Below are 24,939 nucleotides of genomic sequence, written 5' to 3'. Positions count from 1 at the left end.
GGGTCGCCCGCATCGCCCGGCCCCAGCCCCAGGCCCGCGGAAGCGGCGGCGGCGGCGGCGGCGGCGGGCGGGAGGAAGAGCAGGGGGGCCCCGGGCTCGGTGCCCAGCGACAGCGCGCCGTCCAGGCCGACGGCGGGGCCCGGGGACGCGGCGGGGGGCTCGCCGCGCTCCTGCTTGTCGTGCTTGCGCTTGTGCGAGTCCATCTGCGACATGCCCACGACCGTGTGGCGGCAGCCCGGGTAGGTGCAGTGGAAGTGCGAGCACTTGAGCTTGTACTTGCAGTCGGGCACGGCGCAGTCGGCGCTCGAGCTGAACTGGCAGAAGCCCGCCGCGCTGATCACGTCCTGCTTGCCGTGGTGCTTGCGGTGCGCCGTCACCTTGGTGCTGTCGGTGCAGCGGAAGCGGCAGCGCAGGCAGTGGAAGTGCGTGCTGGAGCCCGAGAAGGGGCAGTCGGCGAAGTGGCAGCTGAGCGAGGCCTTGAAGCGCTTGAAGTCGTCCAGCACGAGGTTGTCCACGCGGTCATGGTGCTGCGCGTGCTTGTACATGTGCGTGCGTCCGCAGAACTTGTAGCCACAGTTCTCCCGCGTGCAGTGGTAGTGCGTGACCTTGAGCGAGAACTGGCAGGTCGGGTCCCTGCAGTCCTCATAGAGGTCGAAGCGCCGGAAGCCCTCCAGCATCATGCCCTCGTCCAGCATCTTCCGCGAGGAGGCCGTCTTGCGCCGCTTGCCGAACGGCGACATGTCCTCGATGATCCAGAAGCGCTTTTTGGCCCCGGAGGCTGTGGGCATGGAGATGGTGTTCCCTGCGGAGGGGCCGGGGGAGGTCAGCGCGTGCCGGGGAGCCTTTCGCACCCACGCAGGGTCCCCGGCTCCGCATGGTGGCCGCAGGGCAGCGCTGGGGGTCGGCTTCCCCAGACTTTGGGGGCCTCTCCCCCTCCCCCTCCCCCGAAGAACCAGGGAGCCCCCAGGCTTCCCCTTGCGTCATCCCCTGTCTGCAGGACGACCACACAGGCATCCGCCCCTCGTGCGGCAGAGCAAGCAACCCGGGGGATGTGGTGGCCGCTTCCTGGCCAGTTTGGGTGGGAAGTGAGGACGCATCCTGGCGCTAATTGAAGCTGAAGGGGGAATCTAGGTCGGCAGAGTGTAATCACCCACGTTGGACGGACGCCAGGATGCCATCACGAACCCGCCTCTAATGAGGGACAGGCGGGCTCCTTCTCCCGGCCGGCTAACCAGTTTCCCCGGCTGCCCACCTGTCTGCACAGGGGACCTACCTACTTCCCGCAGGGATGCCCAGCGCCCTGGGGCTGTGTGGAGCCGTAACGCCCTGCCCTGAGGGACACCTTCCCTTTGGTGCCAGAAGATTCTTTAAAGTCTTGTGGGGGTCTTCTGCCCCCAGTAAGCCAGAAGAGGGCAGCTCTTCTGAGGGACCGGGGCTGGAGCAGGGGCTCAGCCAGCAGACGGGTTCCCATCTGTGCCCTCCCAACTGGACCCAACGGCGCCCTGGACTTCGGATGGCTCATGGCCAGGGCTGCCTGGTTGAGAGTGGCCCCGCTGCTGTGGCGTGAGGGGACAGCAGCCCCTGGCACTGCACAGGCAGCTGGGGGAGGGACAACAACCCTGGCATTCCCGGCCTCACACCCTAGGAATGAGAGAGAAACCTTCAGGGGCTGGCCCTACCCAGGGTCAAGGGTGGGTATTCTCCAGGCTTCTCCCATGTGGCTGACCTGCTCAGCCTGCCCCGAACCTGCCTAGAATAATATCTGGCCTCCACGGCACCACTGTGCCGCGTCGTCCATTTAGGGAACAGACCCAGTCACCCCCCACCTTGGCAGGTGAAGAGAAACCAAGGGCAGCAACGGTGTGGGGGTGCGTGGCGGAGGACAAGGGAGGGTGAGGGGCCTGGAGATCCAGGTGAGTGAGAAGTGGCTGCTTTGGGTCTGAGGGCACAGGGCTCAGTGTGGTTATGGCAGTGACAGCCTTCCACAGGTAGAATTCCAGAAGGGAGACCTTCTGCCTCTCTGGCACAGCACTGGCCTGGCACTCAGCAGAACGTGAGGCAAAAATGAGTGAAGGAAGGTGCAGGGCTGCGGTGATGGCCACAGCAGAGGCGAGGGGCTGGCGGGTCCCAGCCCTGCGGGGCATCGGATATGCAGGGGTGGGGGGCGGGGTGGGAACTGGAGGCACCCCTGCCATTGAGCACTGCCTGGGGCCTGAGCCACAGGGACTCCCTCTTCCTGCTTGGCTCCAGGGCTGGGAGGGGGTCAGGCTGGTGTCAGGGCCCTGCCTGGACCCAATGCTGAGCAGGAGTCCAGAGGAGCTGTCCTCGGGACAGAGACAGGGCTCTCTGGTTCTGGGGGGCGCTGGGCCGTGAGGGACGCAGGGTGGCCCTGTCCTCGCCCCAGCAGGTCACAGGAAAAGGTCAGGTCCTGGACCATGGCCTTGAGGGTCAGCGGAGGTGACACACACTGGCAAGAAGGCATGTGCGAGTTACCTGCAGCATCCTGAACTAGGGGGACGTCACTTTTTACTGGAGTTGCGGTGGCTGTGGCGGGCGGGAGGCGGGGCGGGCTGCCGACCGGGTGGCCCAGGCCCCGGGTGGCTCCGAGAGTGGCACTGAGCAGAGAGTATGAGAGACAGGGCGGAGAAAAGAGGCATGGGAGGGAGGGGAGGGGCGCCCGGAGCACGGCCGCTGAGAAGGATGGGGTCAGTGGGGGCTGCGGAGCCACGCGGGCAGCCTCGTCGCCAGCGGCAGCAGGAGGAGGAAGAGGAGGAGGAGGAGGAGCCGGGCAGCCTGGAGAGGGTGGAAAAAAGCAGAAAAAAAAAAAAAAAAAAAAAAAGAAAACCAAAACAAAGAAAAAACAAACAAAAAAGAACCAAAATGAGAAACCCAATGGCAGAAGCAAGTATGATATGAAAACACGTGGACAGATGACGAGCAGAGAAGCGCCACAAGAGAAGAGTGGGGAAGGAGGTGGCAGGAGGAGGAGAGAACGGGAGGGGAGGCTGCGCAGGGAGAGGCCGTGGTGGGCTCAGGGAGGGCCTGCGGCAGAGCCCGGCCCTGGTGCGACCCCAGTTTGGGGTCCAGGGACTGAGCTTCGGGACGATGGCAGAAGGGCCAGAAGGAAGGCCGCGTGCCCGGGACCTGGGCCCTGGCAGGTCCCCGGCCCCCCTGCCCTTGAGGACGAGCCCAGCTCCTCTCCTGGAAGCCGAAGCCAAGGGCTGAGTGCGGGCAGGAGGGGGCCTCAGTGACCTGTGTCCCCCAGACCAGCCGGCCCTACCGCACACTAAGGCTGGCTCTGTCCTCCTTTGAGGCCACGTGACCACGAAGCCTAAGATGGACCCTGCGGCGCCTTGGGCCGGAAGCTCCCGGCCCCCGATGTCTCCTCCTGGCCCGCTGCTCGCGCTGTCGCGGCGCCGCCCGGCCGTGTGCTCACCTGCCGCCGTGCTCTCGTTGCCCACGGGGGTGCTGGAGCAGCTCCGGTCCATGGTGGGCGACTCAGAGGACACGGCGCCCGGGCTGCAGCCCGTGTAATCCATGTACTCATCTGTCTCCGTGTCCATCAGGCTCGGGGGGCCCTGAGAGAAGAAGGGGCACCCTGAGGAAGCCGGGCGGGGGCTACGCCGCCCACAGGGGGGCAGGCAGGCCGTCCCTCCGGGCGGGACGCACCGACGCCCGCTGGGCACCCCGGGCGCTCACCTGGGAGGGGGGCACGCGATCGAAGTTCTTGCCCAGCATCCTCCGCATGTGCTTCCGGGCGTGGGAGGTCATCTGGTGCTTGAGGAGGAAGGAGAACTGGCAGCCCTCCCGGATGCAGTGGAAGTGGCTGTTCACCTGGTTGTACTTGCAGCCTGCGGACACAGCCCCGCCGGCCGTGAGCTTCCCCCGGCCGGCGCGCACAGCGCCCACCGTGCCTCCTGGGCTCAGGGGAGTGTGGCCAACGGGCAGATGGTGTCTGGGGAGGGGACACGTGCCCCGTGGTGGCATTCCTCTGAGGAGGGCTTGTATCCACCCCACCCCCGGGGGGTGGGGAAGAGGTCCTAGGCTCTCCGGCTGGCCAGGGCCTGGGCCCACCCTCTCCTCTGGCCTGGCGTGGAGGCAGGTGACAGTGGCGAGGCTGGGCCCCATCCCCTGCCCCTCTCGCTGAGAGGTCCCGGGGTTTCTGGGCGAGAGACCCCAATGACCCGTCCACCAGGTCGGCCCCCTCCCGGCAAGCCACCTGTCTCCACATCTCTGGGGAGCCCGGGTGCCTGCCCCCAGACCTGTGTGGACCTCTGCCCCGCCCCCACCCACCTCGGCTTCGCTCTGGGCTGAGAACAAACAGCGGGCAAGACTGCAACAGTGTCAGCAAAGGGCAGGTGAAGGCCTGCCCGTTGCCATGGCGCCGGGGCTGGCCAGGTGTCTTATATCATCCCCCAGCTTTGTTTGGCCCCAACTACCACCAAAAACACCCGAAGCTGAGTAAATACCGACAACCACGGAATACCCTGACCCCCGTAAACTGAGCCCAAGGACGGCACAGGCCACCGAATGTTGACATCTGTTGCCATGGTTACCAACCCTCTCCCAGGCCACGAATTCTTTTTGAATTAATACTTGAAAGAAAGGTTTGTTTCCTGTCTTTTCTGGCAGTCGCCGAGTCTCTCACCCTGCCCCTGTGGAAGGGCCAGTCCGCGGCAGCCAACGGCCCCACCTCTGCTCCCCCAAGGCCCTGCTGCTATGACCACCTGAGTCACAACAGGCCTGGCCTGCGGCCCAGCTGTCTGTGCCCGGCCTGCCTAGCTGCCACCTGCCTTCCAGTTTCCAGTTTTTTCCTGGCAGATTCCTACCCCACATCTGCAGGCCTGTGAACGTGTGGCTCCATCCTGAGGCAGGTGGGTGGGGTCTGCCCCCTGCCCAAAGGCATCCTCAGGGCAAGCTGGGGCCAGGGAGCTACTCGGGAGGCCCCGGTCGGGTCCAGGGCTCCGGGCGGCTTCCCTGACGAGGGCCCAGCTCTCAACAGCAGACTCAGCTCCCTGGCATCTGCCTCAAAGTTCAGGGCCATCTGTGGCCTCCTTCCCAGCCCCATGGCCACCTCCTTCTGGGTCACCCCAGGTCACAGATGCTCTGGGCCGATCCACAGTGTACCTGCTTGTCCTACCAGACCCCCACCGCCAAGCACGGTGCTGGCCAGAGAAGACGCTCAAAACCCTGAGCTGCCACCACCCCCACCACCTCCCGTAACAGCACGGAGCCCTGCACACCGCTCTTCCTCGATAGGTATCTGCTGAATGAGCAAACAAACCAGGGGCCGTTCTGGAAAAGCCCTTGTAGTTAGAGCCATGGAAAGAGATCCCAGAGTGAGGAACATCAGGGGCTCCTATGTTATCCGCACTCCCTCTTGAGAGAATGGAAAACAGCACCAAGTCCAAGGCCTGACTCTGATGACGAGGCCCCAGGCATTTTCCCCGGATGTAGGCGGAGTGCTCTGAGTCACTCACACCCCTATTCCTGGGCTCTCCGTGTTTTGACAGTTTCCCCTGTTTGATGATGCCTGGCCTGTGACATCAGTGGCATTTTTAACACAACACAGAGTCTGACTGCAGGGACAAGAGGTGGGTACCAGGAGAGGTGGCCGGGGCCACCAGAGCCACAACCTTGCCACCTGCTGCAAGTCTCTCCCCCCAACCGCGGCCCTCAGTACCTAGCCTGCCACACTCCTCGCGCTTGGTAAAGTACTTGAATCCGTTGGCTGCCCGCCGCTCGGCTTTCTCATGCTTCTTTATGTGCCATGGCAACTTGGTGGTGATGTTGGTCACAAAGTAGCAGCCGGTCCGGAGGCAGTGGTAGTGTCCACGCATCCGGAACTCGCAGTGCTGCAGGGAGGGACGGGAGGGTCAGGGCCAGGCTGACCACTTCTCTGAGCTCCCACCGGGCCCAGGGCTCTGGGCGTGGCAGGCCCTTTTTTCTTCCGTGCTCAAATCAGAAAACACAACTGGGTGTAGGCCTTTCACGTGTTAAAAAGCGGTATGTCCCTTTTGGAATCTGACCAAAACATCCTACCTGGTAATCGTGCCACCCATTTCTAATTCCACACCCAGAGCAGACATCACTAATCTATCCTAGCACTCCTCTCTGGAGGCTTGGCCTTAGGCAGACATCACTAATCTGGCCTAGCACTCTTCTCTGGAATGCCCAGCTCTAGGATCAGACTCCTTCTCGAGGCACTCTGCCAAACAGCCCCTACCAGTCTTGGGGTAGGCCTTTACGGTGAACTTGATCTGCCCTACCTTTCTGGGGCACGGACAGTTCAATCTCTAGCTGTCCAGTGGGCTATTTTAAAAGTCTAGGCCTCTGGGGAAAGGGAGCATAGTTCCAGGATGGGCAGAATGATGCCAAGTGCACGGAGAGTTGGGATGAAATGACAGACGTCACCAACTGAGCACCAATCTGGACCCCTGCCCAGGGGCCTCCAGGGGCCCAGGGGCAAGACAGTGCCCTTTCCAGAGTCTGGACGAGGCCAATTCAAAACGGGCGTGAGAGACGTAATGAATCCCTGCCGGGAGGAGCCAACCCCGGGCCCCGTGCCTCCCTGCCCCCCACCCCGGGCCCCAGGCCCCCGCCCGCACCTGTCCCCGGGGCTGACCTGGTTGGGACAGAGACACTGAAGTGAGTAGTACGCAAACTGGTCTCGCACGTTCACCAGGTTGTTGTTGGGGTTGATGTGGTCCAGGCAGTGGGACTCAGCCTTGCCGGAGGTTTTGCAGACGTACTTGCAGTTCCCGAAGAGACAGTGGAAGTGGAACTTGTTGGCGTACTTGCAGTCCGTGGCGAGGCAAGGATCGCTGGAAGGAAACCACAGCCCAGAAGGTCATTGGCGTTCCCAGAGCCCTCCCCGCCGACATCCTGACATTGGTCGAGTTGGGGTTCTGCTCCCTAATCCCCTGCGGTGTGGCCCAGAGGAATGGCCCCCGGGGCTGCCTTCCTGCTCAACAAGTGGCCTCGGCCAGAGGAGACTACAGATCCCAGCATGCTTTCCTGCCTTCTTTTTGGAGCTCGGCTGGTGCAGAAAGGGTTGCGGTGTGCAGCCTGCCCAGAGCATTGCATGCTGGGACACGTAGTTTCCACGGCCACACCTCAGGATTATAGATAAGGCGGCTGCAATAACCTCTTGGATGTGAAAATGAGAGATGGCGTTGCCAGCCCTGGCGGGGCGCCAGTGAGGGCCTGGCTGGCGTGGCACAGGCACTGCCCTGGGTGTGGCTGACTGACAGGGTGCAGATGGGTGGGCAGCCCTACCCGGAAGCTCTGCTCCCTCGGGGCCCTGGCCAGGGGGAGTGTGCGCCTGGTGTCAGGTCCCGCTGAGGCGCGCAGCTGCTGGGGCCCCCAGGGTCAGCTCGGGGCTCAGGACTCCCGCCCACTCAGAGAACCTCACCAGCCGGCTGAGTGGTGGGGCTCAGGGGTGGGGGGGTGGGGGGTGCTGGGCTGAGCCCCCATGCCAGCCTGCCCCGTGAGCGGCAGCCCTGCCCCACGGCCTGCCTCCTGGGCTGCAGACAGGTGTGGAGGACGCCATGCCCCGGCCTTCTGCCCTGGCTGGTGCCACAGCTGCCGCCACGGTGGCCCCGGGGTGGGAATCCGACCGCGCTGGGGAGACTAAGAGCGCTGCCGCTGTGGGGAGGCGGAACGAACAAGAGAAGCTCGGGGAGGGACGGAGAGGAACGCAGGTCCCCTTCCAGGCCAGAGGCCCAGCCCCAGGTGCCCAGAGAGGGGGGACAGCTGCCACTCAGGCGGTACACGTTCACATCCAATTTATTACTTTTATTGAGAACAGGAAGCCGCACACATAACGATACAGAGTCACCGTTCTCGCCGCAAGGCGCCACCACCATCCAGCGAGGAAGGTCCCTTCCACCCCTGAGAGCTCAGACCACTGTGCGGACGGGTGTGGGCCTGGAGTGGGGGCCTAGCCCCCTCGCCCCCCACCCATGACTTCGCTTGCTCTGCAGAGACTTAGCCATGGGTGCAAGGCCCAGAGTGAGATGCAGCCTGCCTTGCCGGGCGAGGCCCAGCACTCCCGGCCCACCTAAGCTGGTCCTCACAGCGCCAACACTGCCCCTCTGGAACAGCGGCCCCTACCACCACCACCTTCTCCCACCCCGGCTGCCTGCTTGGGGAGCAGGCAGTGAGGCCAGAGCAGCAGCTTCTTTGGCTAGAAGGACAGCGTCCGATGACCGTGTCCCAGAGAGGCTGGGGACAGCCCGGGCTCACTGCAGGGTTAGGAGCAGCACCTCCTCGGCTGCCCTCGCTAGCACCTACTCCCGAGACACGCGGGGGACACGGGACTCCCGGCTCATTGAGGGACTCACTTCTCCTGGAACTGGAGGAATCCGGGTTTGACCTGGGGCTTGGCGTTTTCTAGAGAAGTCGTTGCCAAGGGCGAAGTGGGCAGGTGAGGCACTGACGCTGGAATCTGAGGCATCTGGGGTATGGTGGAAGCCAGCTGCTTCCAGGCGAGCAGCGTGGGGGTGGAGGGCACGGCAGCCGGGCTGGGAGTGGGACCCTCCAGAGAGGCTGTGGTGACAGGAGGCGCTGGAGGGGACGAGGGGGCCAAGGCAGGTTTGGTCTCCGCAGCCGAGGTGGGGAAGGGAGCCTCTGCGTTTCCCTTCACTGCTCCTCCCTCCGTCCGGAAGTGGAAGCTGCAACAGGCAGAAACAGCGGCTCAGTGGGGAGGAAGAGGGCCCTGCGCAGGGAGCCTTTCCCTGGATGTTACCCCATCACGAGCCTAGGGGCCCAGTGTCCCTACATAGTCCCCAGCAGCAGGTGTGATGCCACCAGGAGGGAAGGACTGAGAACTGCTGTGTCCTCTGGTTCTGAACTTGGGCTCCTGGCTCAGCCCTAGCTATGCCTTCCTGTGATCTTCCTGCTGTGTCTGTCCCTAGCTCCTTCCTACACGGAGCAGGGGACAGGGACAGCAGGGGGCATGAATCTGTGCTTCCAGAATCTGCTCTGAGAATTAAAGGTGGGTCTCGCTCGGCCCTCAAAGATGGCTCTTCTGCAGACTAACGGCTGCCTGAGCAGTGAGCGGAGCCTGAGCTGGGGCCCAGCAGTAGCCAAGGTCTGTGTTAAATGTCTGCGAGTTCTGGGTTCAATTACAAGAGGCGGCTGGCCTGCTGCTTTTCAGCTCAGTGGGTTTACAAATTAATTTCATTATTTTTAGGTCAAAGAAAATCTACAAACGCAATACCGTGGCTTGGAAAAGGCCTTCACCTGAGGTCTCTGCCTGGGTCAGAGTGGGGTCTCTCCAGCTGGCTCTGTAGGGAACATCTGTGGTAGAGCTGCTGGCCACACTGGTGGGGGAGGGGCGCGGGGGGTGGGCAGAAACAGCTGCTCAGGGTCTCCAGGTGGAGCCTGGACAGGCTCAGAGGACCCCGCCAGGCGGCTGAGCAGGTGGAAGGATGGGGAAGCCTGCCTTTTTCAGGCAGTACCTTCTAAGAAACTAGCTCAGCTTCTGAGTTTCGGTGCGAGCAGCACACGGCGCCTGCCTGGAAGGCAGCTAGAGACCCAGGCAGCCCCCAACCCCACGCAGCCTGGGGCCAGGCTGGAATGAAAGGGGCTGGGTTTCCATGCGCCCTGGGGACCCCCACTCACTTGGCATGCTTGATGGCCCCGTCCAGGGTGCTGAAAAGCGCGCCGCACTCCTCCACCACGCAGTGGAAGTGTGCTTTGTGAAGGAAGTCACACTGGGCGTCACAGAAGTCCTTGGTGCCAAACCTGGCCAGAGGAAGCAGCGGTCAGAGGAGACCCCGGGGCAATGGCCACCATGACGGGTGGGCGTGGCCCTTCCTGTTCCTTTGCTCTGCCAGGGAGCCCCTCACCTTCGAAGGTACACCTTCCAGGGCTCGGACAGCTTCTCCTGAACCAACGCCTTCACGGCCTTGCCCAGGAAGGGCGAGGACTCCACGGCGGGGCTGCCCTCCGCTTCTGTCTTGATGTTCAACAGGCTGCCAAGGTTGGGGTTGCCCTGAGACATCTGCAGAGAGAACAGGGCCGGTGCTTGGGACTGGCTGGCCGCCGTGGGAGCAGCAGCGGCTCTGGGCCGCCTGGGCCTCTTGCAACGCACTAGAGCAGTGGAGAGGAGAGGGCGCCTGGCCCTGCACAGCTCTGGCCACAGCCGAGTCCGCTCTGAATGGTGCTGCCCGAGGCAACGTGGGGATGCCACGGCTCCTCCACACAAACCCCGTGGTGCTAAGATCCATCACTCAAGCTAAGGCCGGGACTCTGGGCACACACCAGACCAGCTTTCCCCAGACTTTGTGGCTCCCTGGTTATTTTCCTGCCAGGTTTTCAAAAGAAGTGCAGGAGGGGGGGGGGGTAACCCCTATGAATTCCTTGAGAACAAGAGAAGGCACACAAAAGAGGAGCAGAGAGGGAGGGAGGGAGGCTCAGGGGGTGAGATCAAGATGGCTCAGGGCTACTGGGCCAGGAGGGGGAGTGGCGAGGGGGAGCCTGTGTGAAAGCTTGACCCACATGGGGTGTGGGGCCCCAACACGAAGGAACGAGGGGGTACAGGGGCCAGTGACACCCTCCCCCACCGGCAAGAAGGGAAAAGTAGAGCAGGAGAGCAAGGAGGGAGAGAGGAAAGGTAGAGGGCGCGGGGCCCTCAGCAGAGGGTGGCGGGAGGCTCCTTCCCTGCCAAGGGCCCAGCGGGACCCCCACCCGTGAGGTCCGGCCCAGGCTCAGCTCCCCCAGCAGTCACTTGTGTATGGTAACCAAATTAATCTTGCTGTAGTCAAATTTATCATGTGAAGGGGGGGAAATATATTTGAGATGATGTATAATTTACAAAGACCCTGCATTATTTAAAATAAATATTCTGGAGCGACCTCTGTGGAAGGCGTCCGAGACCATTACTCAACCCGAAAAGTGGAAATTGATGCTTTGCTCCCACTTTAGTGCCCCTCCCCCACCCCCTTTTAAACAAACAAAAAAATATATAAAATAAATAAATAAAATTAATAACTGAGAGGGAAAGAAGTTAGAGGGCTCTGGAAAAGCTTTTGGAGCCCTCCATCTGAAGGGAAAAAAAGGGTGTCAGAGGCTGGAATATATTTCTTCAGCCAGTTCATTAAATTAATTTGTAAGCAGTGGCTCTGAAATTATATCCGATGAAAAATGGCCTCAAAATTTAAATGGTACAAACTCATCTTATTAGAGGCAAAACATTAAAAAACAAACACCTCCCCCCCGCCCCCCAGCATAGCTTTAATTTCTCTGGGTGGGGGAACGGGAGGCGTGTGATGGATGGTTCTTACCTTATTCATAAGCGAGGATAAGAGAGACGAATTTGCCGGGACTGCATGGCCATTTGATTCATTACTGGAACACACAAACCAAGGGGCTTTAGCTCAGACGTACGTGGGACTGAGCCCAGACACCCTTCCCTGCCCATCCCGAAGGCCCCGGCCCCGCCTGCTACATCTGCCTGGGCTGGAGGAGGACCCCCGCCGGGAGGGCTTGGCCCCTGGCCTCGGTGGGGTCTGGCTCCAAGGGTGCTGTCCCCAAGAGCCTCCTGCAGTGGGGCAGAAGCTGGTGGGGTGGGGGCCTGGCCTCGCCTCACCTGGGCTCCTTCACAGTCAGGTCTAAACTGCGGTCCTGGGAGACCTCGTGGGGAACCGGGGCGCCAGCGCTCTCACCGGGCTCCTGCTTCACCGGGGCCGGGGGGAACCTGGCGGGGGTGGCCTGCTGCCCGTTTCCTACAGGGGAGGGGAGGGAAGATGGTGTTAGAGGGGCTGAGGGCTTCCTATGGACACAGACCGGAACCCCCCACCGCCAGAAGGGAGGGCAGTGGGCTGGGTGGGCCGGGGGCCCCAGGGGAACCCTGGCTGCTGGTCAGCGATTCTCCCCACTGACATGATCGCTTGTGACGCTTACCCCTGTGTGGCAATTCTTCAAGTGATAATTATTGCAAAATTATGTCAAAGTTGTCCCAGCTCAGGGCCTCCTGGAGGAGAAGGGCGGGAGGCTGGGGAGGGGGCTGGCACGGGGGTGGGGGCCCTTCATTTTCTCCACCGACTGTCACAGTCGATTTGTGGGGCTGCCGCTTAGGCTTTTATTAAAGACTCTGTTAATGCTGAGGGAAAGTGGCAGATCTAGACTGGGAGCTGCGCCCCTCCGCAGGTCCCCGGCCCGCTGTTGCCGGGGCGACGGCCCTGCCTTCCACTGAGCATGCCTAGGAGGGGCATCTGCTGTGTCAGGGCGATGGGAGCTGACAGCCAATCAGAGCAGTTCAAACTATGTGACCTCGCCCGTCAAGCTGTCCAGGGCAGGGATGTGAGGCCCACTGTGGCCGGGCTGGGCTGGACCAGGGTCTGGGTGGGAGCTGGCGGGGTGTAGCCATTGGGGGAAAGTCTGGAGCTCGGTAGGCAGATGATTTGGGAGGCCAAGCAGAGCAGGGGCAAAAGAAGTTGCTGACTGGAACATGTCCACCGAGCCCTTCTCCACAATCCCCAAGTGGCTGAAATATTAATCTGCCCCAAGGCGCTGCAGCTGACAGAAAGCTGCTTCACAGACAGCAAGTGGCATTTGATTAAAAAATAAAGGAAAACGCCGCCCCCCCCCTTCCCTTGACCTTTCTTTTGGGGGAAGGAGATTTTTCTAATGAAAAAGAAAGAATTTGACAGTCTGGCCCCTGAGCTCAGTGTGGTCCTAAAGTGGGGCCCACCCCGGCCCACAGGCGTCTGGCCAGAGGCACAAGGCCCCTGGGCATCCTGCCGTCCCTCTCACACCTGGGAACGAAAGGTGGGTCACTCCACGCTTCCAGCTGATGGGAACGTCCCACTCGGGACAGGATAGTAGCTCCCTGAAGTCACTTGCCCAAGGTCCCCTGGGAAATGGCCCAGCCCCCTTGCCAAGCACTGGCAGGCCCTCTAGGAGACCTGGGCAGACCCCTGGGCTAGGCCGCAGGGACCTTCCGTCCTGCCTGGTCTTGAGATGGTCTCGCAGCAGAGTAGGGCACGCAGGTTCAGGAGCCGGACCGCTGAGGTCCAAGTCTGGACTTTGCCACCTCCTGGCTGCGTGCCCGGGATCAGGCTACTCCCACTGCCCCATCAGTACCACCAGGCAGGACTCTGCTTCCCTGCCGTGTCCCCAGCACCCGTGAGGCGCCTGGCCCTCAGCAAGCCCAGCGGTTGCTGAATGAGTGGCTGAAGTGACAGCTGACTGTTCTCAGCTAAGTACCGAGAAGGGGGAGAACAGGGAGAGGAGCCAGGTAAACAGAAAGCCAAAGAATTCCAGAGATCAGAGAAAACATTTAAAAAGAGTAGAAAAGTTGAGAAGGAGAACCGCTCCCCGTGGTAAGCCAGAGGGAGGCCAGAGGTGGGACTCGGGAGGTCTGGCTGTGTTGTCCAACATGGCAGCCGCTGGCCAGGTGTGACTAAGTTAAAGCGATTCCAACCAAAATCCGGTTCCTGGGTCACAGAGCCAAGTTCAGGCACTCAACAGTCACAGGTGACTAGTGGCTGCCATACCAGACAGCACAGGACAGAACATTTCCGTTCCGGCAGAAAGTTCTACCAGACGGCACTGACGGAGAGGGAGACACTGGAAGGTTATCCTCGGCCTCGAGGGGCCGGCCGGGTGTAGATCCCAAGCATCCCTGAAGTGCGGCCACCTGCTGCTTGGCTGGACCCATGCCCCTCCAGGTGACACGGGGGGCCCTAGGGAGGCGCAGGGATCTGGGACTCCTCTCATCAGCGGCTGGACTTGCGATGAGGGAGGGTGACAACTGGGGGGTGCGGAGTGGTAAGGACCAGCTGCCCCGGGACACACAGGCTCCCGGTGAGGCCAGGCCTACGGCCCCCACTTCACAGATGAGAGAACAGAGCTGCCTCGGGTGGGGTGGGCAGGCCGGAACAAGGGGGCCCCAACAGCAAACAAACAGGATGGAGGCAGAGACCAGGCAAAGATGGGGGCTGGGGGCGTGGGGGACGTGGGTGCAGGAGTAGAAAGACGCCTCTCCAACACCCCCCGACTCTGCTCTGCAATCTGAGGCGGCGGGCTCCCGGGGTCCGTAAGCCACTCGTTTCCTGGGCAGTGCCCGGCCTGCTCACCTGGGTCAAAGGTGGCAGAGGGCTTGAGGGCAGCCGCGGCCAGCCTGGCCATCATGGGTGAGATGAGGCCCTTGCTCGCCGAGATCCTCTCCATGATGGAGGCGGGGGGCACCGGGACAGAGGTGGCGGCGGCCGGGGCAGAGTCACCGGCTCCCGAGGCGGCCAGGGCGGGTGTGTCGGCTGCCGCCGAGGCCACTGCCCCGGACGACATGGCGCCCAGGAGGCCGGGGGCACCCACGGGCAAGGAGGCGCTGCCCCGGCTCGGAAGGATAGGGAAGTAGGGGGCGGCGGTGGGCAGGCCTGAGTTGGAGAGGGCCAGCGCCAGCGGGATGGACGCGGGCAGGCCCTGGGACAGCAGCCCGGAGATCTTGCTGTTGGGCGGCTTGGCGGCACCGGGCGTGGCCTCGGCGGCGGCGGCGGCGGCGGCGGCGGCGGCGGCCAGGGAGGCGGAGGACTGCTGGCTGGTCGGGGAGGCGCTCAGGCTGGAGTTCTTGCTGCTCAAGGCCGAGAAGTCGACCAGGTCGTCGTTGCTCGACTCCTCGTGCTCCGTGTCCTTGGCGCCCAGCAGCGAGGACGGCAGCCCCAGTGCGCCCGAGGAGCGGACGTGCCTGCGCTCGTGCTTGCGCTTGTGCGAGGTCATCTGGCTGGTGGACGTGAAGGTGAAGCCGCAGCCGGCGCGGATGCAGTGGAAGTGGTTGGTGGCCTTGCTGTACACGCAGCCCTCGTACCTGCACTCCTCGTACTTGTAGAACTTCTTGAAGCCGTCCTTGGCATACGCGTCGTCCTTGATGTGGTAGCTCTTGTGCTTCTCGATGTCACACTTGTTCTTGAAGGTGAATGTGCAGCCGGGGCGCCTGGACGGGACACGGCAGGGGCTGTCGCAGGGCCTCGGGGAGGAGGGGGCGCCCGGAGGTGGTCCTGCCCGGCTCCCGCCTCGGCCCCGGGGGGGGGGACCCGGAGAACCCCCGGACGGCCCCCCTACCCTTGTGCCTGTGGCCTCCGGGAGGCGGGACCCCGAGCCCCGCACGGGCCCACTTCCCCGCCTCCCCTCCCTCCCCCAGGCCAAGCAGCCTCCCTGGTGGGCTCCCCGTTCACCTGCAGTGGAAATGCGTGGTCTTCTGCCCGTAGAACTGGCAGTCGGCCGTGCCGCAGTCCTCGGTGGCTCGGAAGCGCTGGAAGCCATCGTTGATGAGCTGGGTGTTCTTCTTGTGGAAGTTCTCGTGGGTCATCACATCTGACGTGCTCGTATACACCTTGTTACAGCCCACCTGCAGGGGCAGAATGGCCGTCAGGGGGACCGAGGCCAGGCACCCCCGGGCCAAGGTCAGAGCCGCGGTTCTGCTGGCCACAGACCCCCCTGCTCAGGGGAGCTTCGGCCCCTGTAAACATCCAGCTGGGCTGTGGAGAGCCTGTGAAGACCCCCCCGGGCCCTGCAGGCCTGGGCTGTGCTGAGGGCTGGGTTGTCTGCACAGACTCCGGGCACCTCCCGGCACAGCCAGGTGTGGGAGTCCCGTTCCGCCGAGGGGCGTTTGGGGTCCTAACCCGTGGCTCTGTCTCGAAAGCCCCTGGCAGTGGGCAGGGCTGGGCCTGGGGGCCCGGCAGTCACCTTTGGCCCAGGGACTCGTTCAGTGGACACTTCCTGGCACAGGGCCCTCCCCACCCCACCCTAGCTGGGCCAAGGCAGGCAGCGTTGCCATATTGAGTAAAAACCCGTGGAATCTGAGCACTCTTGAAGGCTGGGCCGTGCCAGTGTCTGCACCATCTCAGGGCCCGGAGAGAGAGCCCCCCTCTCCTCCTGGCCCAGGTTGTTCCACGGAGCCCATAACAACCCCCTGACAAATGCCGGGGGAGGCGCAGCGGCTGCTATTTGCAACCCCGAGTCGCTCCCCCTGGACCTGACACCTTGAAAAAGCCCAGACTCGGCGTGGCATTAAAACAGAGGATTAAACAAAAACCTCCTCAGGAACCATTTGCAACGCTCCCCTTGGTGTTAAAGCCTGAGAAATGCTGGTCTGTATAAACAGCTCCCTGAATTTCACCCGCACCAAGTATGGCCATGGGGACGGCCCCGCCCTGGCCCTGCCAGACACCGCCCGGGGCCCACGCCCCCAGGACTCCCTGCGCTCGCCTGCTGCCCCCCGCAGCCGCCCGCGCCCCCGCCCCCGAGCCAGGCCCCGGGCCCTGGGTGGCCCTGCCCCTGGCACCTGCATGCAGTGGTAGTGGGTGCTCTTCCCGTTGAGGTGGCAGCCGTGGTAATAGACGCTGCAGTCGTCCAGCGGGCTGAAGCGCATGAAGCCGTGCTGCAGGGAGTTGTCGCGTTTCTTGTGCATGTTGTAGTGCCGGATCACATCCTGCTTGCTCGTGAACCTCTGCAGGAGAGCACGAGTTGGCGGGGGCCTGGGCCAGCCCCTCGCCCAGAGCACTGCCCCCCCCCGCCCCCCGCCCACTTGGCTCTCCCTGGAAATAATCCTGCCTGGGGTCGAGGCAGCCGGGTGGCGCCCAGGCCAGCACAGGGGACCACAGACAGAGCAATCCCAAGTCCCAGAGCCACAGGGCCTTCTGTGACCTCCCGCCGGGCTCCCAGCGCTCATGCCCAGGAGCAGAGGAGATGAATCTGGCCAGGCCCTTAAGGCAGCGGCTCTGACAGGGGACAGCTCATTTTGCCCAGTGTCACCTATGGGCTGTGCCGCCAGCTTGGGCTCCCTGATGAGCAAGAGGGGACAGCCCTGGGCACACTGGCTGCGTTTCCCTCTTGTTCACCTGCTCTGCATTTATCACAGGTGGCTTTGACCGTAAGTGATGATCTCTCTGCCCCTCAGCGTTATCATCTACTAGACGGGGCAGGAGGACACCGAGAAGAGTCAGACAAGGTGCCGAGGCCCTGGGGCGCGGGTGGGGGGTGGGGGGTGGGGCTCCCAGGGAAGGGAGCTTGAATGATCATCCCAGGGAAGCAGGTGGCTCCAGACCCTATCAAATGCCTGTTGGGCTAGTAGTTTTCTGGGTTCTCTGTCTGCGTGAGTTAAGCTCAGGCGGCCTCGGCAGAACTGAACACCCCCGTCCCACTGCCGAGAGGCTCCCCCACCGATGGGCCAGCCCGCAGGGGCGGGGCTGGTGCCCACAAGGCCCTACCTGGTAGTTGCACTCCGGATCAAGGCAGTGGTAGTGCTCACGGTACTGGTAGGCGCAGTGGATATGGCCACAGTGCTGACTGCCGGAGAACCTGCAGAGAGGAAGGGTGGGCTCAGCCCTCTCTGGGCATCAGCCCCAGGGAGGACTCTTCCCTCCCTTCCCAGGGAGGACTCTGCTGCCAGAGCAGCAGAGAAAATATGTGCCCATACCCTGGGGAAGCGCTGCTGGGGTTCAGGGGCCCTGAGCCCTTTGTAGGGGTATGGGGGGCAGAGGTGGTCTGTGGGGGTGAAGTGGCAGAGGCCAGGGTGAGTGATCAGGCCTGTTGGGAATCCTAGGACCACTGAACTGCAGACTTGTCCTGCCTGCCTCGGGAATGAGGACGCAGTGAGGCACACAGGCCTGGCACCAAGGTGGGGAGGAAGAAGCTGGGGCGGGCCAGACGGCAGAGCAGAGACAGGGAGGAGGCCTGGGATGGGATGGGATGAGGCGGTGAGGGCAGGAGCCCCCAGGGTGACTGCCTTTCCTGCAGGTGCCGCCCGCCGGCCCCGCACCCAGAGTGAAGCCAGGTGCTGGAGACACTGGCTGGGCCAGCCCAGGGCCCCGCTGCTGAGAGGTGTTAAAGCCTCTCTCTGTCCTGGGCTTTCCTGACACTTGAAATGGCCCAGGGTTATGAATTTTTAAAGCACAGCATCTGTTCGGCTTCCTGCGGCAGGGAGTGAGCTCTCCAGCCAAGTCCGCAGTCGGGAGCCCCATGCTGCCTGGCCACTGCCCGCCTCTCAGAAACCCCGACCTTCTCCAGGCCCCAGTGCCACTGGGCTGTGGTTCTCAGGCTCGGCGATGGCTACCCTGGGGAGGCGGCTCTGGGGAGAGCCTGCTAGGACAACTGGGGAGGAGGCTGGCCTCAGACTGTGGGACACGCGTGCACACACACACACACACACACACACACACACAGAGACAGAGAGAGACAGAGGGAGAGACCCCTTTGTAAAGGGAGAACCACTTGCAAATAAATATTTAAGCTGAAGCTGCCAAAAAGGCCATCTGCTGAGGCACTAATAATAATGATAATAATAATAATAAAGAGATTGGAACAAAGCTGAAAAGACAGAGAGGGACAGGAAGAACCTAGAAGATCAGCAGCAAGACACAGGCTGGGGCACAGCTCGCCCCTTGGGCTGCCCCATCGGGTGTTGGCAGCAAGGGGCCGGATTTGGGGGCCTCCATCGAGGCGAAGGTTCTTTACCCACCCATCGTGTGGCCTTAAAAGTGTAAGAGGGCAGGTCTGCGGTCAGGAGGTGAGGGTCAAGGCCCGGCCCAGGGAGCACACGGAGGCCATGTCAGAGAGGATAATTGCGCACACCTCCTCTCATCCCCAGCGGCTCCACGTTGGCCTGAATCCCACCCCAGACTCTGTATGAGCCGTGGCGGGAGCTCAGTGCTCACCTGCGGCCAGGCCCCGCCATCAGGCCCCTTTGGGCACCCTGGCCCTGCCTAGGGTACAAGCTGCTTCAGGGCGTGTGGCCCAGGTCACATCAAGGGGCAGGGGCTGAGATGGGACCCAGTCCCTCCGGGGAATTTGAGGGCATGGGCGCATAGAGGTAGGGAAGCAGTAGGCACTCGGGCACTAGCGGTCAGATGGGCCTGTGGTCCCAGGGTCCCCAGGCATTCCTGGCCCCATCCCACCACCTCTCCAGGGCAGTCTCCTCCCCAGGGGCCTACCTGGCAATATATTTCTGGTAAATGTTTACATCTTCGGTGACAGCTGGTTTATCTGTGGGCAATCCGTTCCTGGCGAGAGACACACGGGGCACAGCCGATTAGCCGACAGGGGTAACTTCACACCCCAGAAGTGTCTAGGGGGCAGCTCCCTGTCCTGGGGCCCTGGCCCTTCCCTCTCTTGCTCTGTTGTGCTCTGAGGCCCTCAAGGTGGGACTGGAAAGCCCTTTGGCGGAACCTTGGCACAGGTTCAATTAGCCCAACTCCGGCAAGGGTCGGGCCATCCCAAGCTGGCACGGGCCTAGCTAGGAAGCCTTGGAAGCTGGGGCCTGGCCCCCGTTGCATACCGGGAGTCAGCAGGATGCTGGGAAGACCACTGGGGAAGGAGCAAGAGAAGGTGGGGTCATTTGATCAGAAAAGCCCCCCTCCCAGGCCAGCGGGCAGCTCCCTAGATCTGCTCCAGGTTTTTGGCTCTGCCTCAAGGGGGAAGGGAGTGTGGGAACCCCACACAATTGATCCACAGATAATCTGACCGTTGCCTGGGGGTTAGTGATGAGTGTGCCCCCAGACTCCTGCCTTCTCTTGCTGCCTTCCCCACGGCCCAGGCCCTGAACCTGGGAGCCACGGTGACCGGCTTGGAGCCCAGAGCCCTAACCCCAGACTAGGGCTTTCCCAGCCAACCCCAAGGCTGCATTTGAGGCACAGAAAGCCTGTCACTGGCAAATGGGGGTTACAGCAGTCCCTGGTACGCGTGTTAGCAGATGAGCACATGCACGGGAATACCTGACGTGTGACGCGCGTGTGCACACTGCAAGATGTGTCGCGTGCTGGGCGTGGGTGGTTACGCAGGCCGTGTGTGTGTGTGTGTGTGTGTGTGTACACGTGTGTGCACACGCAGGCATGCGCATGTGCAGAAGCATGTGAGAGCCAGTGCGTGTATTAAGCTGGCCGCACGGTGGATGTGTACGAGTGGATGCGTCCACGAGCATGGGCTTCAGGGACAGAGAAGTGGCCACTCTAGTCCCGAGTTCAGGATGGGCGCCCTTACTTGACAGTGGAGACGGTCCCCGTGGTGATGGAGTCTGTTTTGGAGAAGGTCGACTTCAGGTACTCGGGAGTGTTGAAGGGCAGGGAGGCAGACGGCTCGGGCCCTGGCCCAGGGGCGCTGGGAGCACTGGGCACGCTGGGGAGGGGTGCAGGAGCCAGGCTGGGGGTGGGCGGAACCTTGGCGGGGCCCGGCTTCTGGATGGCCCGGACGTCGTACTTGGAGGGGCGCCCCACCTTGCCCGTCTTGAAGGCAATGGCCCCGCCCATGTCGGGGCTGCCCTCCCCGGGTTTGAAGAGGTGCAGGTACTTGACGTTCTCCAGGTCGTACTTGGATGGCTTCTTGTAGGTGCTCCCGTTCTGGGGCCGCAGGTTCTCGCCCGTCTTCAGTTTCTGGATGAAGAAGTCGTACTTGGAGGTGCGGGCCACCAGGCCCTGCATGGGAACGCTGCTGTGTGAGGGCAGGGGCAGGATGGTGGCCTTGGTCTCCAGGTGCGCCGTGCTGCTGGGCAGCCGCAGGCCGGGCAGGGGCCCCACCACGTCCTTGCCCGCCCGCTCCTCAGCCTTGGTGCCGTGGGCCGGCCAGGAGAGCTGCTCGCCGGCCTTGAGCTTGCGGATGTACTCCTCGTATTTGGAGAAGCGCGCCCGCTTGCTGAGGGCATCCTCGGAGGCGGGCAGCATGGAGGAGGTGGCCACCTCGGGGGTGGAGCCTGCGTGCAGCTTCTCGAAGCTGATCTTCCTGGCCAGCTCGTCCCTCGTGTTCTGGTCATCGTAGCCAAACATGCCGAGGAACTCGGTCATAGTGGAAGCCGCGTAGTCCCGGAGTGAGGAGGCCTCTCCTGCAGCAGTGGGGAGAGGCCGGTCACCTCTGGGAGGGAGCAGGGTAGCCAAGGGACAGGGGGCACCCCCTCCCCGTGGGCCCCCACCCACAGAGGGAGGAGGCTGGCATGGGGAGGGGGCGGAGCATGACATGATCTATGGACATTTGGCTCACTTGTTAGGTTTTACGACTCTTAAATTAATTTGTTTAAAAAAAAAGTAATTAATACCGGGGTAAAATAAAACGAGTTCATCAATGCCAGGAAAATCAATTTCCTAAATGTTCTGGCCGATGGCTTTTCAGTACATTAAACAAAGTTTCATAAATGTCTCCTCTCTCTCGCCTTGGCCTAATATGAAAGAGAAGTCACTTTACTGGAAGTAAGGCCAGATCCCAACCTGCCTCCCAAGGGTGGGGTGACACGGGGGCTGGGGACAGGTAAGGATGTGGGCCGGCAGCTGGGCAGTCAGGAGGGACCCCAGGGGCTGAGGGTTGGGGGTGGGCCTGGCTGAGCCTGTCTGGAGGACTCTCCCTGACCCCCACAAGCAGACACACAGGCCCTCATCCCTGGGACGTAGAGGGCTTACCCCAGGCCTCACCAGGAGCTGGCCCCCCGGCTCCACCGGCCCCCCACATACTGAGGGTCCCAGACCACAAGGCTGAGGGGGCAGGGGCCTTGCCAAAGCATTTGTTCAGACTCACTCGAGGCCCCTTGCCCCAGTCAAGAATTATGACGTGAGGAGTCCTACGAACCTCCCCGTCATCCTCGTGCCCGCTCATAAAGGTGGCCACCCTGAGGACAGTCTGCCTGGGAGGCTGGCCCTACTGGCCCCAGGCAGGGGACCGAGGACAGCCTGTGTACAGGCTCTACCTGTGTCCACTCCGGGGCACACAGAGATCCCGGAGCGGCCTCCCCACAGGGACGTGAGAAAACACGCACACACACACACATACACGCACATCCCCTAGCTACCTTCCCAACCCCACAAACACACACACATGGACACGAACCACCCAAACCCCACACCCATCTGCCCAGGATGAGCCTCAGGATGGCGGAGGCAAGATGATCCCATTCTGCCTGGGGTTCTTCTCTGGAGCCCCACGTCCTTGCACACATGACCTTTGCCACAGCAGATGTGTGACCCCCCAGCACACACAGGCTTACTCATTCTCGTGCAGAACACTCACGAAACACCTACTGTGGGCTCTGGCCTGGATCAGGGGTGGGCGCACATAGGAGGGTGAGACCCACATGGGCCCCAGGGACACACATGTTTTCTCCATTCCTTTCTGAGCCCAGAAAGTCGGGCACGTTCACTCAGAGCAGCAGGGCCCCAGGCTGGGAGTCCTAACAGCACAGCCAGGGGGAAGGCATGGCTGAAGAAGGGGTGGGAGGCCCAGGACCCCAGCAGGGTGGCAGATGAGGGTCGCCTCCCAACCCTCATCGCAACCTATCGGGTCGGTGTAGGAAGAGGACAGTCACAGGTGGCACCTGGTACCCCAGGTGGGCAGAGTGACCCCGGGAGCCAACAGATGGCTGTTCCCTGGGACAGGGTGGCCGGTGGGCCACTGTCCTGACCTCAAGCTACATGGGGTTGGGGGCCCAGCCTGGGAGGAGGGGGCTCTGGCTGCTAGATTCAGTGGCTCAGGGACCAGGGAAAGGGGCTAAAAATAGCAGGAGGCAGCTGAGCCCTCACTATATATGGCAGAGAGACAGAAGGCTTTGAAGGGCAGGCAGCTTAGAGGAGGGAGGGGGCTGGGTGGGGGTCTGAGGCAGCCCAGAGGCCTGCATTCCTGAGCCCCCCGGCCCAGAGAAGGTGGTCTGAGCCTGGCGGTGGCTAGGGCTCCAGCTGGTTTCCTCTGGTGCCCAGGGCTGAGCAGGCTGCCCCAGGTGTCAGACGGGGCGATGCCCAGGTCACGAGGCCACTGGCAGTCCCGGTCCTGCCTCCTACTGTCCCAGCTCTCCATTTGGGGTGAGAGAAGGCAGGGGTCAGGGCAGGGCTGGGCCTGGGGGGGGTGGGGCGGGCCCCTGAAGGGACAGCGGCCCTTGTCCCCGTCCCTCCCTCTCCTCTGGCTCAGCACAATCACCTTGTGTCTGGGAACGGCAAGGGCTTTTCCTATCAGAGGAAACTGAAGGTCACACTTTTCCTCATTGATCTTGCAATGTTTGTTAATTACTCTGTCACTGATGTGGCGAAGGATAATTAAACAGCTCTGTTTATATCTTATATGCATAATTATGTGGCTGCGCAGGGCTCCCCGCGCAGGGAGGAGATGCGCCCCTCGCTGCAGGGGGAAGGGGATAGGGGAGCAGGCAGGGGAGGCTCGGGGCACCGGGCACAGGCCTGAGAAGGAGGCTAGGAGCTGGAGAAAAGGCCCTGCACCCGGGCTTCCATCCTAGCCACGGTGACCCCCTTCCACCCAAAACCGCAGGCCCTCCCTCCCTGGAGTGTGAGAAGCTCGGGGCTGCTGTGAGTCATAAGGACAAGGAGACAGCAGAAAAGCCAGGCCTCAGCCACCTCGTGGGAAAGAGGTCAGCCAGAGGAGCGCGTCCGGGGCAGGTGGCTGTAACGGGATCTGCGGGCCGGGCTGAGCCATCCTGAGGCCCTGTGCCTCGCCCCTGAGAGGTCCTGCCTAGCAGAGCCGGTGTCCCTGGGAAGGAGAAGGATTCCGGGAAGGGGCAGGGGAGGAGGCTGCCAGAACAGGTCTATCCCGGAGCTCTGCTCCTGTGGCTCTAGGGCTGACCCCGCAGGCTCCTGTGATGCAGGGGTGGAGACACAGTCCCACGGCCCGCACAGCCATCCCTCACCTCCTCAGGCCCCCCATGCTCACAGCCGCCCCCAGCCCGGCTCACACCTGGAGCGCTTCCCTCCGGCCCTGAGCAAGTCTTCCCTGTTCGCGCCAGTACCTCGGCCCCAGGCCTCGTGGGGCTGGATGAGGTGCCGGGACACGGAGCACGAGTGGGGGAAGCGGGCACGCTCTGCGGACCCCCTACTCCTTCCCTGCTGCCCGCCCCGCCACGGGCTATGCCATCTGTCCGTGCGGCTGTCTGTCCGGGGCTTCAGGCACCTACCCGAAGCCTGCTTGGTACTGGGGCCGCTGTCGTCCTTGGAGGCCGCCCCGTCAGACTCCTTCTCCTCCGCGACGCCGCCGCCATCCCTGGGGGGTTCTTCGCCGTGGTCCTCCTCGTCGCTGCAGCCCTGGGGCTGCACCATGTAGACGCCCTCGGGCGGCAGCTCCAGGCCCTCGCGGCCGATCCGCCCCAGGCTGGGCGCGGGCGCGGGCTCCTCGCTGTACTCGCCGTTGACCCACTTCTCGATCACCGCCCGCCTCTTGTCTTCCTCGCTGCGGACGCCCCGGGCCACGCCGGCCTCTCGGTCCCGTGGCCGCAGCGGGCTGCCCTCGGGCTGAGGGCCCGCCTCTGCCCCCTTCTCCACCACCACCTGGCGGCTCAGCTTGGCGCAGATGGCGTTGAGCTTCAGGCCGCCTTTGCGCTTGGCCGCCATCGCGGGCTTGCCTGCGGGCGGGTCGGTGCACCGGGTGCCTTCAGCTGCGGGGGTGGAGGGAGAGGTCAGAGGGTGCGGCCACCACCTTGGCGGCCAACCCCCCCCCCCCCACTAGGCCCTAGGTTTTCCGGATCCCACCTTCCTCACACTGCCCCTGGCTGGGGGCAGCGGTGGGGGGGGGAGGATGTCTGCGCCCCTCACCAGACTGTGAGCTCCAGCGGCCCTGCTCGCCCAGCGCTCCATCCCTAGAGCCTGGCACCGAGGCCGGCGTGCACTGGGTGGTTCAGGACGGTTTGGAAATGAACATACGAACGAACGAATGAATGAACGACTCCTCAAACACGAGGGGCAGGCTTCTCAGCACCTGGTTCCCGGAAGCGTTCCCTACACTTGCTTGGCCCTAAATTCCTCTTCTGAGAGGCGGGCACTCAAGGCGGGCGCTCAAGGCGGGCACACACCGAGCCCCGCCGTGGCCTGCCCCGTGGGGAGGAGACCACCCAGAGCCAGGGACCGGCCCGAGCCAGCCTCTTGCCCTACTGTCCCGGCCACTAGTGGCTGGGACCCTTCCCCCTCTGAGTGTCTCGTCCCTGGCAACCCCCCTGCCAGACTTGGTCCCTGGACCCCACCTGAC

The 24,939-nt window shown here is 62.9% G+C and overlaps 2 protein-coding genes across 2 annotated transcripts in view; both read right to left on the bottom strand.

The window, feature by feature from the left end:
• Positions 1–2: 2 nt before the first annotated feature.
• On the bottom strand, positions 3–6,844 carry LOC125913740 (zinc finger protein castor homolog 1-like; the record flags this gene model as incomplete). Its single annotated transcript, XM_049618925.1, has 5 exons — positions 6,626–6,844; positions 5,684–5,855; positions 3,700–3,851; positions 3,437–3,578; positions 3–802 (listed from the first exon to the last, which is right to left on the bottom strand). Coding segments are annotated over exons 2-5 (1,251 nt in total), but the record flags the coding sequence as incomplete, so codon positions are not given.
• Positions 6,845–7,609: 765 nt separating this feature from the next.
• CASZ1 (castor zinc finger 1) overlaps positions 7,610–24,939 on the bottom strand; it is a 106,652-nt gene continuing 89,322 nt past the window's right edge. Inside the window, exons 4-15 of the mRNA XM_049618123.1 lie at positions 23,876–24,352; positions 19,984–20,818; positions 18,939–19,007; positions 17,217–17,307; positions 16,292–16,456; positions 15,183–15,355; positions 14,088–14,941; positions 11,597–11,732; positions 11,292–11,355; positions 9,855–10,009; positions 9,628–9,750; positions 7,610–8,675 (exon numbers count right to left, since the gene is read on the bottom strand). Of these exons, the coding sequence (XP_049474080.1) occupies positions 8,342–8,675; positions 9,628–9,750; positions 9,855–10,009; positions 11,292–11,355; positions 11,597–11,732; positions 14,088–14,941; positions 15,183–15,355; positions 16,292–16,456; positions 17,217–17,307; positions 18,939–19,007; positions 19,984–20,818; positions 23,876–24,352 (3,476 nt within the window). The 3' untranslated portion in view covers positions 7,610–8,341. The remainder of the gene's footprint in view (positions 8,676–9,627; positions 9,751–9,854; positions 10,010–11,291; positions 11,356–11,596; positions 11,733–14,087; positions 14,942–15,182; positions 15,356–16,291; positions 16,457–17,216; positions 17,308–18,938; positions 19,008–19,983; positions 20,819–23,875; positions 24,353–24,939) is intronic.

The sequence above is a fragment of the Panthera uncia genome, assembly GCF_023721935.1.
Source record: "Panthera uncia isolate 11264 chromosome C1 unlocalized genomic scaffold, Puncia_PCG_1.0 HiC_scaffold_4, whole genome shotgun sequence".
Classification (NCBI taxonomy): domain Eukaryota; kingdom Metazoa; phylum Chordata; class Mammalia; order Carnivora; family Felidae; genus Panthera; species Panthera uncia.
Note: the sequence above shows the minus strand (reverse complement) of the source record. Positions and strands in the feature narration are given on the sequence as shown.